The 17,303-nt window shown below is 37.1% G+C and overlaps 1 protein-coding gene across 1 annotated transcript in view; it reads right to left on the bottom strand.

Annotated features, from left to right (window-relative positions):
* Positions 1-17,303, bottom strand: part of LRBA (LPS responsive beige-like anchor protein) — a 366,680-nt gene that overhangs the window by 47,845 nt on the left and 301,532 nt on the right. The window contains 1 exon segment of the mRNA XM_031066497.1: positions 6,991-7,158. Within this exon segment, the coding sequence (XP_030922357.1) occupies positions 6,991-7,158 (168 nt within the window).

The raw sequence follows: 17,303 nt of genomic DNA, 5'->3' as shown, positions 1-17,303 counted from the left end.
TCAATTCCAATCTGTTAACAGTCCACAGAATTTCCTAAACATTGATGTCATCTCTATTTATTAAATAAAAAAGCGTCATTAAAATAAAACATTTCAATCTGGAGGAGGTTAATACACAGATGTCAAAATCCAAAATGTAGTGGTCTTTAAACTGTCTTCTCTGATCACCTGTCAGAATCTGCAACAATTGTGAAAAAGAAATAAGCAATTCCTTTTCTTAAGCTATGAAATACATTTATTTAAGCTCTCATAACTACTACCTGCAAGATCAAACTTGCTGTTTCCAAACTATGGGTGCAAAGCTATCTCAGGGTTTTCTACTGAAAAACATGAAATTTTTGTTATTTAATAGAATGTAGCATTTAACTGAGACTTGACTTTTGGAAAAGACTTGGACTGAGGCTTGCTTGAGGAAAACACCTCCGGCACGACCACAAGCATTCTCACTCAAGCAGTAGCTATTTATCAAATATAACTAATAATTAAAATAACAAATTTTGGTAAGTAAACACTACACACACCTATGGCCACAGTAGGAACACTGATGCCTAGGTTAGACACCCTGGGCTGCAACAAGCACATAGAATGAAAATATTCCAAATAAAAATGTTTCATTTCCAATTACTATGAAAGTCAGTACAGAGACCATTCAGACAGCATAAAGAGGCTGCAAATAATCAAAGCATGTTGATGACACAAAAAATTCCTGTAGCCTGTTCACTTCCATGTTTCTTTCAAGGCTAAATGACTTGGTGTATAACTGTAATTATTATATACAAGTATATCTCATCCTTTTCGCATATGGAAGAAGAAAAAGTAGTTTAAAAATAGAAAGAATTTATACCAAAAGGAGTTATTTTTGAAGCATTATGAATATCACTTTTATCCCTACCTTATTTACCTTTCTATTATTCTTTCTTATTTAATGCTAGCCAACAAACATGTCAGCTAAGACTGACCAGCCAGGCACAAATGAAAATGTAAGGAGCTCAGGAGGTCTCTGGCTGTTATAGATCCTCAAGACAGGTCAAGCAAGAGGTGAGGGAACTGACTGCACTGAAAATTTCTATCCCTTGAATTTCAAACAAAGGCTGAGCGAAAAAAAGCACTCAGAGCTGAAGAACTAATTCACATGTGTTACCTCGTTCCAAAAAATTTTACTACTTCTTGCCATTTTTTTAAATCCTTATACATGGAGCATCCCAGTCCTAATTTAATTAACTCTAAAATGTCTCTTTTTCTGCTGCACAAAGAAGCAGAATCAGCAGGTAAAATTACAATCTACCCTGTAATGAAGACTAAAAGAGAAGAACAAGGTCAAATATTTTTCTGGATCAGAACCCAGCTGAATATTTTTCATGTCTGTTTGTAAGCATTGTAGTAAATATGTAAGCTAAGACAAAGGGCAATAAATCCCCATTCATCACATCAAACTCCAGGCTGAATGGAATCACAGGAGTGCCACACCTCCCGGATAATTGCAGTAAGCTCTTGCTTATGCTCATTTTGCTCATTTACTCCAACACCACAAGTAGGTCACAGTGTGAGCAGAGATGTGAGAACTAATAGGTAACTGATACAAACAGGTGGCAGGAGTGGTGCTCCTGTTATTTAATGCTCCTTTCACCAGAGGGACATACTGCACCCTTTCATGGGAAAGGCCCGATGCCCAGGCAAGCTGATTTCATTGAGCGGCGGTACCTGCCCTCACAGGAGGCCCTGCCTCTGCTGCACACTCCTACCACGGGTACCGCCCCAGGAACAGACCAAGGCATGGGCTTGGATGCATTGCCAAGTCCACATCTCCTTAGCCATTAAATCACTCTACAATCCTTTAAACACAGCCTTCATAATTCCATTTCCATACAGGGGTATTTTAATACAGATTTGCAGTTAAAATGAGACCAATGTCAAACACTTATTTGGCTTTTCCCACTGTTCCTGTGCTGTACAACACCAAACATGCCATCTGTGCAGCACACTTCCAGCCAGAGACAATTCAAAGATGGTTTCTACGGTACTTTGAATGTCGCCTGAGTGAATTTGTTATTTGTTACCAAACACAGCGCATGGAAATTTACTGCTCTGCGACAGTTTTTTTACAATCATTTTACCCTACATTTTAAAACTCATCACAGCCACAACAAAGACCATTGCCAAATCCAGACTGATCATTTTCCCAACTATTTAGTAAATGTTAACTATGTTATAAATACAAATTGTGTTTATACTCTGTGAAAGATTCACTGTTGTCAGGGTTCTCCAGCTAAGCTAGAGCTGAAATATGTTATTAACTCCCACCATGACCAGACCTAAAGAAGAGGCCAAAAATGCTTTCTCTGGGATAAGATATCAGATCTGCTACTGCTGTCATGAAACTGGGGTCATGTAAACTAAACATCCTTGTAACTTCTTTTGGGCACACAAGTCTTTCAAACCGTAAATATTTAAAAATAAAGTAAGGCTCATAAGAGATAGGCCTAAGATGCATAAAACTTACCCAAAGATATTAATCTTGAATAACATTTAAAAGCTATTATCCATTAAATAATTTATCCCATATGCTTTAAAACTGAAAATAAAAGAATTATCTTTTTTACATATATAATCAGAAGTGGCACATTCAAATACCAAGCCAAATGCTATGTTGAAGGTGATTCTTCACAATTTTTGAAACTCCTCAGTTCATATGGAAATGAAACATCACCAATAGAAAGAAATGTGCCAAAAAATGGAGAAAGCTTGCTTCCTAATGTTAAACAGACACCTTCACGTAACAAAAAGGCAGCTTCTTTTCAGAGGAAGAAGTACAAAACAACAGAACCATCAAAGGCTAAAAGCAAATCACTCAATGTTATTATTTAATGGGACTTATTCTTACATTTTTAGAGATATTATTGCTAATTTAAAAATTATTAGTCTTCCTTAATTGCTGACTTAAAAGATCATATCAGATGGTTTTGTTTTGTTTTTCAAATGTGGCTTTTTGATAAGCATGGTATAAAATTCAGGGTGCTTCTTGAAGGGTAGGGAAGCACAAATCCTCTATACAAATACAATTTGTACTTCCCGTACAAATCAAGGATGCATTCTCCAAATAATATTTCATCTTCCTGCTACTAACTTTGTTTCTTTTCTTTGCTTTTATCCAGTGTTTACACTAACTACATAGGGATATCAGTGGAGAAATGTACTTTTAAGTAGTAACTGAGGGCAGCCCACATTCACGTTGTCCTTTCTTACACTAAGCCAGAGACAAGAGGAATTTCTGTTCTTCTGACCAACACTGATGAAAATACCCACCAATCAGCCCTAGATACAAATTATTCTGTATGGATTGTGCTTCAGCTCCTAATCAGTCACTTGTCTGAGTGACTTAGATCTAATTCTACTTTTTTTTTTACTCCATTCTTGGACAGCTATGGCAAAAAGAGAGCAGAATTTGTGATAAGAAGGTGCTGTGAATTCTCTCCAGAACAGCTGGATGACATTTGTCTGTGCTAAATGACTCCTTGCCCCTTCCATCCAGGCAAAAAAAGAGTCCTTCCACAGCAGATCTTGTGATTGGGAGTTCCACAGATCAAATCATGATGCTCAAGAGCAAGTCAACAGAAGGCAGTGACACAGCAGAGCTCTGCTGGCAAATGCAGTGTTTCTCCCCAGGATATTTACTGCTTGCCCACTGAACAGCAACTTCCCTCTGCAGCAGTCACCTCCTTCAGCAAAACACACAAGGAGCAGAGTCAACGACAGCACTACCAAAATGCTTGGAGGGGAAGAGGAGGAGGAAGAATGGTCTCTGCAGAATGAGCAGTACACCAATATGCCAGCAGGGATACTGGATCCCTTGCCCTGCTTCTCCTGGCTGCAGCTCCCTTCCCCCACTGGCTGCGACTCAAACCCCTCTCTCTTGATCTACTCCCCTCCCCCGGAGATTTGCCTTTGAATTATGCAAGCTTTGCACTCCCCAGGGTTTATCTGCCAAAAGGTAGCATGTGGCCCATGGTTTGCATTTTAGTTTAAAATTTTCTATTATGGCAGTCAGATCCTTTCAAAATACTTTACTTCCTTTATTCCCATAGGCAGAAAGAATGGCAGGAAAAAATTGTTCACAGCAGTATAAGAGGATGTAAAAGTTCTACGTTTTCAGTTAGAAAAAAAAAAGGTGGAATATGGTTTTAATCAAGTAGTTTTCCTTCCTAGACGAGTACTTCCTTCTTGTAATATATATAACCTGACTGCCTATAAAAATAAAGGTGCCAGTCGGAGCCATTTAGGAGACCTAAGGAAATTCTGCATTAACCTACACCCCTCCACTCCTCAGTGCCTTCCACCATTGTTCTGTGTGTGGCCTCTTTGATGAGTTAGGTCACCAATACCCATGTATATATCTGTGGAGATACCTCAGGAACACATGCATCATAGGCCTCTCATTGCTGATGTGGTACAGGCTCAGCACTATCTGCGTGGGGAAATTGCCAAGGTTTAAGCACTTGCTATTATTTCCATATGATACCTAAAAGCCCCAATAACTTGCAGCTCTCACAATATACAGCAGCTTCTCTTTGGTTTAGGTTTGCAAATAAAAATACTACTTCTGCTACAACTGTCAAGATTTAAAGACCCAAACCCGAATCATATCAAGAGGAAAAAGCTAAAATCATCATTTTTGAAACCAAGAAATCCAGTTTAATACCTGCCTGATAAAAAGATACTCAGTCTGAGGTGCTGTGCCTGCCTAAAAATACTGTAAATTGTCCACATCAGAAATTTATTTGAGTTCTAACCATGAATTTGGTGGAGAAAAGAGGAGATATTTTTTGGTAGGCTGACTGAAGGAGAAAAATAAATGCTGATTGAAGCTGCTTGGTAGCACAGAATGTTAGCACAGGTCCTCAGGGAGGCAGATTAGCAAGCAGGAAGAAGGTGAGGCTGTCAAAGGTGCATGATAAATTCATTTAGCACATAGATATAGAATGATTATGCACATAGAAATACACACAAACAGATTTTTCATTACTTTCATCTCTACCCATAAGTAAAACCACAGTAAGTCACCATTGGTGATAAGTCATTAAATTTCTGCAGTATCAGTGTTGCATCAGAGCTGATCATATGTGCCATTTAAAATTACATGTTCACATTTACATAATAATAAATACACTTTACAAAACACATGTAAATGGTAAGGGATACCTAACTAAACAGGAGACCTTTCACTGCTTTAGTGGTATGCTTAAAAATCCTAAATAAAAATAATCCATTGGGCAAATCCTTCTAGCAACTCAGAACAAAAGTGCTACAAGACACAATTCATTCTTCTGTCTGCATTCATCAGTGTGTGTTTTTGACACCGTCAGTAGTGTTTCAAAATTCTGCTGCTGCTAAGCTACTCCACTATTGTGAACTCAACAACACTACAATTCTCCCTCTCCTGTTTTCATTTTTTAGTCAGTTCAGACAGCACAGAACAATAAAAAATAGAAACATTGTAGCAACGTACTATAAAAAAATGTGACAAACTCAAAATATTTTGTAACAAAGTGAATGCCTTGCTGAGATGATCCACACTTCCAAACATTTGTAACTTCCCTGATCCTAATTTTTTTCAGGCTGTAACACAAGTAAAACAGATCACAATAAATGTGACAAAAGAACTGTTCAAGAAAAATTTAAATCACACAAAAACTGTGTGCGGAGACTGCTACTTTCACCAGTGTTACTTCAATGATTAGTTCAATAAATAAAGGTTCAATGATGGTTCATTTAATAACAAAATTTAGAACAATTTACATACAATACCCAGCCTACATTTCAGCTCACACTTTAACCAATCACTTCAAGAGTTTAATAAATACTCCTAAAAGTTAAGAATAATTCCATGCCAATGTAGAGTGAACAAATTCACTATCAGTGAATTGAAAACATGTCATAGTGAACATTTACTAGATGACTCTTGGGTCAACAATTTTTCCAAACCCAGATGACATTTTTTTCTTGTAAGCCACATGTCCCAGTATCCCTCTTCTTAGCTTAATTAACGGTATTTATGTGCAACACATGTATTTTAGGTTTAAAGAGACTAAGATGCAGTTTGCAGACTGATGGCAAGCCATGTAATGACAACATTGAGCCATCACTTTGGTATTAAGCCAGTCCCTGTGTCACCTCTAAATAAAACAGTTGATAAGATTCATATTATTTTGTTTTCATAGACTCCAAATATTTTTTAAAAAGGTACCACTTACATTTATTCTATAATTAATATACTTGCAGCTATACTTGGTACCAATACAGTGTCTGAAGAGAGGACATAAAATCAATCAAAAATATATTTTAATCATGCCACCCTGCCCTTTTTTAAACAGCTGGTTTAGGTGGTAGAGGAGGAACTTTCAAACACACAATATTCTGTGAGATACTTTGGCAAATAGATTTTCTGAATGATGCCAAGTCTGAGTAAAGCTACTGATCTTTGCAATGCTGAAATATTTTCTTTGCATCTGAAAAACACAGGCCAGGTTATTTTAATTTGATAGCAAACTTAATTAAAGTATCTGAGGCTACAAAATCTGATGCTTGCTACTTATGCAAGACTGCACTTAACTGTTAAAAAATGCAGAAGTAAATTCAGAAGCACAAGCCAAATCAAGGTTGTTCACTGCCACTAAGATCCAGTATCAAGGAACAAAATGACTGAACTCAGCAACTGAAGCAATCCTTGAACTTTTATTTTTATATTGGCATCCAGCTTGGGCTGAAATCCAGGTGCACAAAGTTTAAGAACAACTTGCATCCTTGTTCTATTATTTCTGCATGCTGTGACAACTGGTTCAGGCACCTTGCATTTGACTGGCCAGTGGCCAAACCACAAGAAAACACAAAGAAATTGAACATTCACCAGAAGCCTTGAACAATGTGGAGTCTTTACAGTTTCAACACTGCAGCAGTAAATGAAGCCTTTTCTGTATTTATAAAGTACAAACTTACCTCTCTCAGTACAGAATCCGTTATTGAACTTAAATTAACAGCTCCTTCATAAGTCAAATAGTAGAACACATTCAGGGACCTAACAGCCTCTGGCCCTTGCTGTTTGTAGCCAAAAATCAGATCAATCCACTGGTGAAGCTGGCAGGAGACAAACTCACTTTCTAATGCCTGTGAAAAAAACACACACAAAACACAAACTTGAGTTTGCCAGATAGTCATCATTTGGTAGTAGCAGGAGCATTTTTGTTTTGTAGCATGCCAAATTATCTTAACAAGTCTAAATACAGAATTGGTAAGAGTATTTTAGACATTCTATCCAGAAAAAAGGTGGGCCTTGCGATAGATACCAGAGTCTCATGCCCTACCTCCCACTTACTGAGATCTCACTTTTTAAACTGTAATAGTAGAAAAAAGAAAGAAAAAAGCAGTAAGTGGAAAGTATTTGTGCATTTACACATAGACAGGCTATGTTTTTATGAACTCTCAAAACGAAATTGTGCTGTCCTGTGTGATCTGCATGCTGAATAACAACAGCAGGATTATCTGATTCTGACAGCCAGAGAGAAGATTGCTAGAATTTGGGAAACAGGACTAACTAGCCAGGGATGCCAGGGTAAAAAATTTTTAACAGGTTGGAAATATCAAACTGCCACCACTTTCATGCGTTTCTTGTGTACAAACCTATACAGAGTCCTATGCTGAATGATTAAGCTGCTTTTCTGAAGATGTTAACTAGTTACAACTCAATCCCCAAGACAAGAGCGTCCAAAAATCACTATACTTAAAGGTAACCTACAATCATTGCCATCTAAAGAGTTAATTTATGTAGATTAAATCACTGTCAGGATTTCTTTTTCCTATTTTACAGAGAGGATTCAATGTATTTCTGATTTGAATTACCAAATGAAAAAAACATAACAAACAGATATTCTCTTCATCTAGCAAAATGAATGGCATTTTACTTGCAAAGGAAATTCCTAATTTTGAGCAGAGGAAGTTGAAATTAATCGGGAAACCAAGGAAATCACTCTGCAATTTGCACACAAAAATGATGGGTTTGTTTCATTAACCGATGCCTGAAAACAACATTTAAATTGACACATAAAACCAGCAATTGTCTTAATTTGTGTGGTGCACTCTACACAAAAGCCCTAAATATGTTCAAATTAGAGCAAGCTGCTTGATTGTCACTGCAGTCTCATGTCATATTAATGCATGACAAACATTAAACCATACACTTAAATGGCAATTTATATCATTTAAATGTTTACTGCCACTCCAGATCATCACTCATTTAAATGTGACTTTCTGACAGCTAATTTCAGTTAATTTTCCTCGATTCACTTAATTAGAACTTTCAATCAAGAAAAGACCTGTACATATCTTAGACATCATATCATTCTTTTTTTATTATTACTTTTATTAGGAAACTGAATTGCTGAAAGCATTCTTTAAAATGAATCACCACGCAGTAGAAGATCTGTTGGGATGATCATATAGCAATACCTTACAACATATATGCTTAGCCGGGACTTTTTTCCTTTTTAATTTAAAAAACACCCAATATTTAGACACAGACACACAATTAAAACTATAAAAAACCAGAAGAAGGCCAATTAAAAATTAATGATTTCAAAATTGTTTAATAAGATAAAACCAGTCAGGAGTCTCATGAGTGTCCATAATACTGCAATGTGCAGCCATAAAATTCTACAGGGCTCAGCAAATTACAATGATAAGAATTAATTTTCGTGCTATCCTGCTAAAAAAAAAAAATTAACCCTGGAACATACTTACTGTTATCATTATAACTATTTAACACCAGAAAACAAGAATGTTAGGAAATTGAGATTTTTTTGATAGGTACATAAGTAAATAATCAGAATGTGTTGAAGTTGTTCATACTCTCCTTTTTAACAAAAGCTAGATTTTCCATGAGTCATATTACCCCCACAAAGCATTTGGACTTGAATAATTAAAGGAATTCCACTGCGAGCTCCTTAGATTAATGTCTGTATAAATGTGATTTTTTTTCCCCTTAAAAGCAAAACTAGAACACTTTGCCTTCTCAAGGAATGGTTGGGAGCCACCCTGATCTCACTTTTCTTTTTCAAATTTGAAGTTATTTTGCATTTGAAATTTTTACAGATTCAAAAGCAGATTTTTTTTTCCTTCCTAAGCCATTTTAAAATCTTCTTAGCTGCCAAATCCCAAGTGAAAGAGATAACTGAAAACCAGCTACAGTCAGCATCAGGACCTTGAAGGACAGACCAAACAGCACACAAATTCAAAGGCCAAATAAGCTTGCCTGGTATTTCATGTTCACAGATAAGTTCTTGGTTAGAGGGAAGTGCTAATGCTATGACATAATCAATGGGGGAACAATAATTAACAGTTTGTCTAATGACTAGAGAACAGAGTTCCAAGGAAAACAACACCATGTGCTGGATCAGTGTGATGCACTTTGCACTGGTATATTTAAGTACGGGTCCTCCTTAAGAAAGCATCTGAGAAATAAAGACATTGCAATTTGCAGAAATATTTGGTTATAAAAAGAAGGGTGTTTGCATTGTTTGCAGTTTTTAAACACTGCTGTTAGCATTTACTTCTTGCAAACCTAAGCCAAGCCTATTGATGGTTCAGCATTTAGGATTACTTCAGCCTCAACTTCACTTAGGACAGGCAGCGCTCGTTAAGGGTCGAGTTAAACCCAGCACGCAGCCATGGGACATGAACATCCTTCCATGCTGCTCCTGGAGCAAAGCAAGGAATGGCCAGCACCTCCAGGGCAGAGCGAGCTCGTTGCTCACCCTGTGCTCTGAGAGAAATATGTACAACAAGGAAATCCCCAAAAATGTCCAGCATATAAAGCAATACCCAGACTCACTGGGTTATTGTAAAATGAATCAAGGACTAATGTCCAATTGCTAATGGATCAAACAAGCCCATGGAAAGGCAGTCATGTGAAGCCACATACAGATCGTCAATTCTGTCCACAGGGGACTCATATTAACTTTGACAAACTGTCTTGGGGCTGATATCTGTTTCTTTAATGAGATCTATTAGGCAGAGACTAAAACACTTGAGATATGCTAAAAAGTACAGTATACAGATGTCAAACACAAACACCTATTAGTAACTTTCATTTCTCTATTCCCAAGGTAAAAACACTTCAGACACATCAACAAATAGAAGCTTTGATCTAGCTAAGAAATTTTAGTTTATTCATAAATAGTTTTTGAATGCACAATCTGATGTCACTAAATATGTGCAATCAAAACTATCTCATAGTGAAAAACTCACTATTTTATGAGCATCTTTTTCTGCCTTGTTTTCTGAAAGAATTGAACAGAGAATAATTTACTGCTGGCAACCAAAGACTAACATCAGTCTAATACTAATATAAATGATTTCGTAGAAAAAGGATGGAACAACAAAAAACATAAAACTAGCAGGCTGGGAATGATTTTTCCTTTGTCCAGTATAGATTCTCCAAAGATTTATCATTATATACTTTCCCAAACAATATTATACCTTTGGAATCAAGGTTTATAAGTTTGAAGTGACTACTATGGCTTTGGCCCTCTACTTTTATTTCTGCTTTAGATTTTATGCAGTGACATACAGCATATGAAGTGATGTCTATTAAAATGAATATATATTGTGCTTGAGTTTGGGACGTTCTAATGCTGAAATTAGATGAAAGGTTTAACTGCGTTTTCTTTCATTAGCACAGATATATATTCATAGTCAAGCTATTCCGAAATAAATTACAGACTTACTTGCCTTATTCCTATGCTGATTAAGCAAAGTAATTTTGAAGCACAGCATAAAGCATGCACACAACTCTTATTTAAATGACAGAAAAAGTGTCCAACCCATAAAAAATGTGGTTTATGAAATGTTAAAATGAAAGGAGAAACTTTGTTGAGAAACCAAAACTGCTTGTACATGAATAATCTTTCCTATTCATTCAATTGAAAAAAAAATAAAACCAAACCCAAACAACCAAACTAACAAACCCAGGAATACACTTCACCAGCAAGTAAGAAATAAATCTCAAGCAAAAATAATTGCCTGTTACCTTTAATGGACTAAACATTTTAATTCCCCTCTGGAAGAATGTCCTCTGAAATGTTTAAAATGGAGTCTCTTTTATGTTCCACTTGAAAAATATTTATGTATGAACAGAAAAGCACAAATTAGGATTTCACACATTTTTTAGCAAAACCACAACTTTCAGGTGAAAAATACTCTTTCTTAAACATGACAAAAAACCCGCATAACTGCAGCAGCAGGTAAGTACTTTAAACTAATACGTTTTCTGGCTTAGAAATACATGTGTGCACATTCATTCAAAACAAAACCCCAAACTCACCAAAACTAAACAACTGGAATGATGTTTGCATGTTCAGGCTTTCAGACACAAGTTGGTAATGCTGCCTTAACATTGATATATGACCTTTGTAAGTTACAATGAAGAAGGCTGGTTTTTTCAGCCTAATTAGAACTGTTTCAAATTTTCTTGCTAAATATATGATAAAAAGTCCTTTCAACTTTTTTTTTTTATTCTAGAGTTTCTTTTCACATCAGCCTTGTTCCAATCAAAATATGTTTTGAATTAAATTATTTTGATTCAATGTGGGGATCACATTTCACTTCTAAGATTTAAAGTTCGAAAAGGAAAAGTTTAGGCTGTTCAAACAAAGCAAATGCAACCACTTTGCGGAAAGCTATTCCCATTTACCAAGACTGACAAATTGTTTGTGTGCACCATTAAGTCTAGTTTCTGCAATAGTTGCCAGATTTCCTGTCCTCCTAATAAAATATTAACTCTACAAGTGCTGGCTTTATCTTTAGTGGTTTTTCAGCAGCCTATTGGATTTAAAAAGTAAATTATGAAATCTACTTTCACCAATGACACTGTTTGATCACAGGGGTACACAGATCTGAGACTAAAGACGTATATAAAGTTATTCGAAAGATACAGAATTCAGACCTGCCTTGAGGATATCAGAAGGAAGAGGACAGCAAATGTACTAAGTAGAAAACTAACTCCATGTTCTGCATGAGGTAACACAAATTTCAAATGGATAAAAGGGACATCAAAACAATGTACATGATCAGTGGGTTTTTACTTGGTAAGTAACTATTTCAAGCAAATGCATTTAGTTTTGCTTACTGTATTTTACAGATTGTTTTAAGCACGAGATACTTCAGAAACTGAGCATTACTTACAGAAAAAAATTTAAAATAACTATTTCATTTTTCCTTTCTGTGTGCCTGTGTTACAGAAATGCACTGCCAATTCTTCATTACTGTTGTAACAAAAGCGGGCATTTTACTTTATTTCTCTGCTTGGTTAGTGATACCAGGATAAAGTACTTTGGAAAATACAGTCCTAATAAAACATTTAACTGAGTTGCTTTACTGAAGACAACTGATCTCATAGAAAAAAGGATATCAGCAATTTGAGAAGCTCAGACACAGGAGATCTATGGAAGATTAACTTCCCTTCCTCTGTTCCTTCTCTGTATTTAAGATTAAGCTAGTAAGTATTAACAAAAAAGGAAATTTGCATAATAGTGTAACTTACTGAAATTTTGTGGCAAGGTATATTCTGCATGAGCAGCATGTAAACAAAGAAAAATATTTTGCAATGCAATTATTCAAACTCCTATCTGAATTAATGTCATTACTACCAAAATAAGAGTAGCATGTTTAGCCAAAAAATCTTAAGCGCTCTTTTATCTTTTGGTCATTTCTATATTGAGTCTATAACAGTAATTTTGTAGTTTAAATGGAAAAGTCAGACAACTGCTACACATTTTATAAAATGAAAACTGTATTTCCTTTGAAATTCAGCTTTATTCTCAACTGAAATATCTATTATTAGGTGGCAGGAATAAAAGATTTTTAAAAATACGAAAAAACTGCAATGCAGCATTTGTAGTTACTCTTTCCATCAAGGGCAGTGATCACTTTTAACATATTTCTCAGTATATCCTTGATAACCTGCAAATTTGAGAAAAATATTTTAAGGCAGATGTGCTACAATCTTCCACGAGCAGTTTATGAACAGAACAAATGATGCATTTTTATTCCTAAGTTTCAAAGTTTAGACATCTACCTTAGGTTTTGCCTTACCTCAGTTGTTCACAAATTCATGATTGTTACAATGCCAACTTCCCTACTAAAAAAAAAGAGTGGGCAAAACCTGTCTCAGCCCACTGGCTCCATCAGTAAACAGATGTTTTCCAACAGGTGTCCCAAGAATGGCCCTCTCCCAACTGTCTGGTTTCTTCACACCAAGACATAGAAAAGGTACAGAATTGGTACGAACAGAAAATGATCAGGAGGTCTTTATTGCATTCTCCTACATGAAAAATAATTTATAGAATCCACAATTAATTGCAGTTGTGAAATCACACAAATGGCCATTGTAATTCATAACTCTGATGATAGTGCTATATGTGGCTGGCATCTGTCCTTCCCCAGAGACACACAGAACATCTAACTGTGGCTGGCTAGTCCATAACCTTTTTTTACTATAAAGTTGGCTACAAGCAAATATTGATAGCACCAGTAGGTATTGCTGAGTTATTGACCATTTCCACTTTCCCCTAGCACATCCCTTAATTTATTGTCCACACTTAAAACATCTGCTACGCTGTTAAGAGGATTCTCTCCCACAGAAAACTCATCAACATCCTGAGGCCAAGACAGGGAATGAAAACTCTTTCTGAAAATTCTCACACACGGTACCAAAAGGAGGCAGGAAGTTCCCTCCTCCCTGAAATTCAGCAATTCCTCTCCCAGTTCCTCTAGCACTTGTTTGCATGAGGACTGACAGCCTGGATCTGGAACCTATTACCCATGGAAGCACAGGCTGTTAACCACACAGCTAACAGTTGGCTCAGCCAAATTAGTTCAAATGAAGTTTTGTGTTTAAAAAAAAAACCCAAACTCCAACCACCAAACACCAAAATCCCACCAGATAGGACTGCATTTTGCAGCTCAATACTGTGCACTGGTTGTCTCAGCATCCCACTCTGCCACAACAACCTATTTTTCCCCTCAGAAGTCTAATGCAGGGGCATTGCTTCCAATACTTTAGCTCACTTGCATTACTTCTAGCCAAGGGACTTCTGTGTGACACCTCCTTGAGCCTTGTGATCACAGTCTGAATGTCAAGTGTTAGCAAAGACAAACTGAAAGGTCAGAGGACTCCACACTTCTGAAAGGATGGTAAACAGTCATTGAGCTTTTTGTGTTACAGATTCTTTCCCTTTAAGAGAGAGGTGCAAAATACACACCACAAAACTTCAAACCATGCAACATTTGCTTGCCTTTGAGGCTGTATGAACTTTTTAAATACTGAAGCTTCAAACAGACCAAATTCAGAAATTCAGGGAAGTACTAGAGTACTCTTAGCAGTGGCATTTTGATTTTAGCTTGCTTACATTTACTGAACTTACAGGTAACATAATCCTAATGCAACATACAAACTCAGTGACTGCAGTGAAGTTCTAGAAAGCATCAAAAACATGAATTCAGCTTGCATCACTAAAATGCAAAAAAAGGATTTATGTGAACACAGACCAAGCCACACTTGAAATGGCTTTCAAATAAGTATTTAGGCTGCCACCCCATCGAATCCTCTAAGTTTAAGCCCAAGCATATTGTTTGGTTAATGACAGCACAACACACTTCAAACTGTGAGAAACTAGTGATTTTTTAATGCATTTTACATTTAAACTGCTTGCACATTTCTTCCTTCCTAACACTTACTCTGTGAGCCCTAAACATGAACTGTTGCTTTATTTTTGCACTCTGTTTCAACAGCTTGCAGCATTTATGCTGTGCTTTGATGTGTCAGTTGTATACCCAATTCACAAGAGCTGTAATGATCAACAAGTATTAGTATGCATGTAAGAGGAGACAGAAATGGTTGCAAACACATGGTCTTCAAATCACTGCAAACAGCACAAGCAAACATCTTAGAGGAGTTGTAGAGACTAATCTAATTTGTCTTTGAAGCCAGTGGTGGGGGCAAAAAATGCTCCAGAGAAAGTTGTTTAAGATTAGGAAATGGTATGACAAAAGGTCAAGGAATTTAAAATTTAAAACACAGTTTAGATGCAAGTCAGGCAGAAAGGTAATTTCAATCTTGTAATTTGACTTGTCTGCTAATTCACAGAATAGAACTATTCTAAAGCTTCTGAGGAACAGAACACAAGATTTACAAAGGCAATTAGGGTACCACATCTGAATAAATCAGACTGCTACAGAAATAGGAAACAGCACTTTATCATCACATGAAATGTGTAACTTTTGGGGCTGAAGTGCCCAGCAAGAACAGGATTTGCTTGCTTGAGATGACTATAAACAGTGAAACCTTGATGTGTGATAAAACCATTCTGAGGGGCTGTTTAGGATGGCAGCATGAGGTGTGTTTGGCAAGTACATCAGACTCCTTGAAACTGGCATTTAATTGGAATGACAAAGGAGAATCACCATTTGACTTTGAGAATGACAAAGAAAGGAAGAACTTGTGCAGCAAGGACATTCAGCATTTAAGGAAAAATAATCGGATTTGTGGAATATACTATTTGGAAAATGAAATGCTCATCGCCAACTTGCTCAAACACAGCAGGTTCCCATTCAGCATCTTGTTCTGGCACACTTGCCTAACAAGCTGTCCAAGCTATTGGGAAGTCTGGATCCAGACAAACTGGTGCTCAGGGTGGCCCACCTACCAAATACACTAGGGCAAGGGCTCCCAGTTTCCTGATTAAGGAAGACCCTGCCCCAATCCTGACTATGTCATTCCCTCTCCCAGTGGATCCACTGGGTTGTCTCATGGTCCCTGGGGAGAGGCTGGCTAGCACTGGAATTCATAACAGAACAAAGAGCTCTTAGGAGTGAAGTTCAGTGCTTCAAAAAAATCAAACTGTTGTATTTATAAATTACTTCTTAAAATATCCATCCTTAGAAAACACAAAATTTCTGCTTTTGTTATTCTCATTTCATGATGTATTGCATGTTAAGTTTCAAGGAGCTTTATTAATAATATTTTCTGGTAAATATTTTTTCCTAGATTTTATTCCCTTCTTTCACCTAACCAGCCTCAAATTTCCATAGACAGCTGTACACAGAAAGACCAGAAAGACAAGTGATATATTGAGTATATTGAGCATGGTCAGGAAACCAAGGCATAAACACCTCCAAGTGCAACAGACAGTCTGCAGCCAGTTGAGAGCAAACTTTTCATAACCTTTATATTACTCTGCCATGAACCATGCTAGTGGGAAGGGCACAGGAGATGAATACTATGAACATTCAGAGGTTGAATGCTGAAAAAGCATCTGGTCAGTTATTAACATTTTTATTAACTACGTATTCTCCTGTTATAGGCTAAATAAGATGGTAGAAAACTCTAGAATTTTCCCCTTATACCAACAACATAGCTTTTTCTTCACAGATGTGCTAAAAAAGCCCTAACATTTAGAAATAAAATAAAAATATACTGTCGTAAAATGATATTTAACTCCCATCTTCTAAATAACCATTTAATTCAGAAGCTGAACTCCCAGGGCAGCTCTTGCTCTTTGAGGGGAAACAAGCAACTATCTATGTTGTTGTTTTTTCATCCAGGATGGATGAAAAAAGGCCTACAAAAATACAGAAAAAAAAAAAAGAAAAAAAGGCAGCACAATATTATGCCATGTTTTAAGGTAGCAACAACCAAATGCTATTTTAATCAAATAGCACTCTAGTAAGCCTGTGGAGTGGCATGCAGCTTTCTTACCCAGAGGATGCTAAGCCCAAGGACACCATCTGGTCCTTGTTTCACCAGAGCTCTACTGGCCCTGCTGGCCATTTACTCAAGACTTGGGCTTCAGTGATCATTGTGGGTCCCTTCCAACTCAGAACATTCTGTGAAACTGTGACTGTACCCAGAGAAGTGAAAGGAGCCCATAGCTATACAGTACCACCACCTTCCCACCACAGGGTGCTGCAGGTAAACTCCAACTTCAATGCCACCGCAGGTCCCCCCTCCAGCTCTGTCACCCCAGTGCCACCGCAGGTTCCCTCCTCTAACCTCCATCACCCCCCTGCCACAGGCACCTCTGCCAGCTTCCATCACCCCAGTGCCACAGGTACCAGCCTCCATCACCTCAGCTTTGCCCTGCAGAGCATACGGGAAACCAGCTCTGCATTTCAATTCTACCCTTTATTTCTGCTACCCCAGGTATGTGCCAAACAGCAAAAATCCCTTTCTGCAGCGTTTGGAAGCGCTGCGAGCTGGC

Source organism: Geospiza fortis, unplaced genomic scaffold (genome assembly GCF_000277835.1).
Source record: "Geospiza fortis unplaced genomic scaffold, GeoFor_1.0 scaffold11, whole genome shotgun sequence".
Taxonomy (NCBI): Eukaryota; Metazoa; Chordata; class Aves; order Passeriformes; family Thraupidae; genus Geospiza; species Geospiza fortis.
This window is presented reverse-complemented; position numbering and strand designations above follow the sequence as displayed.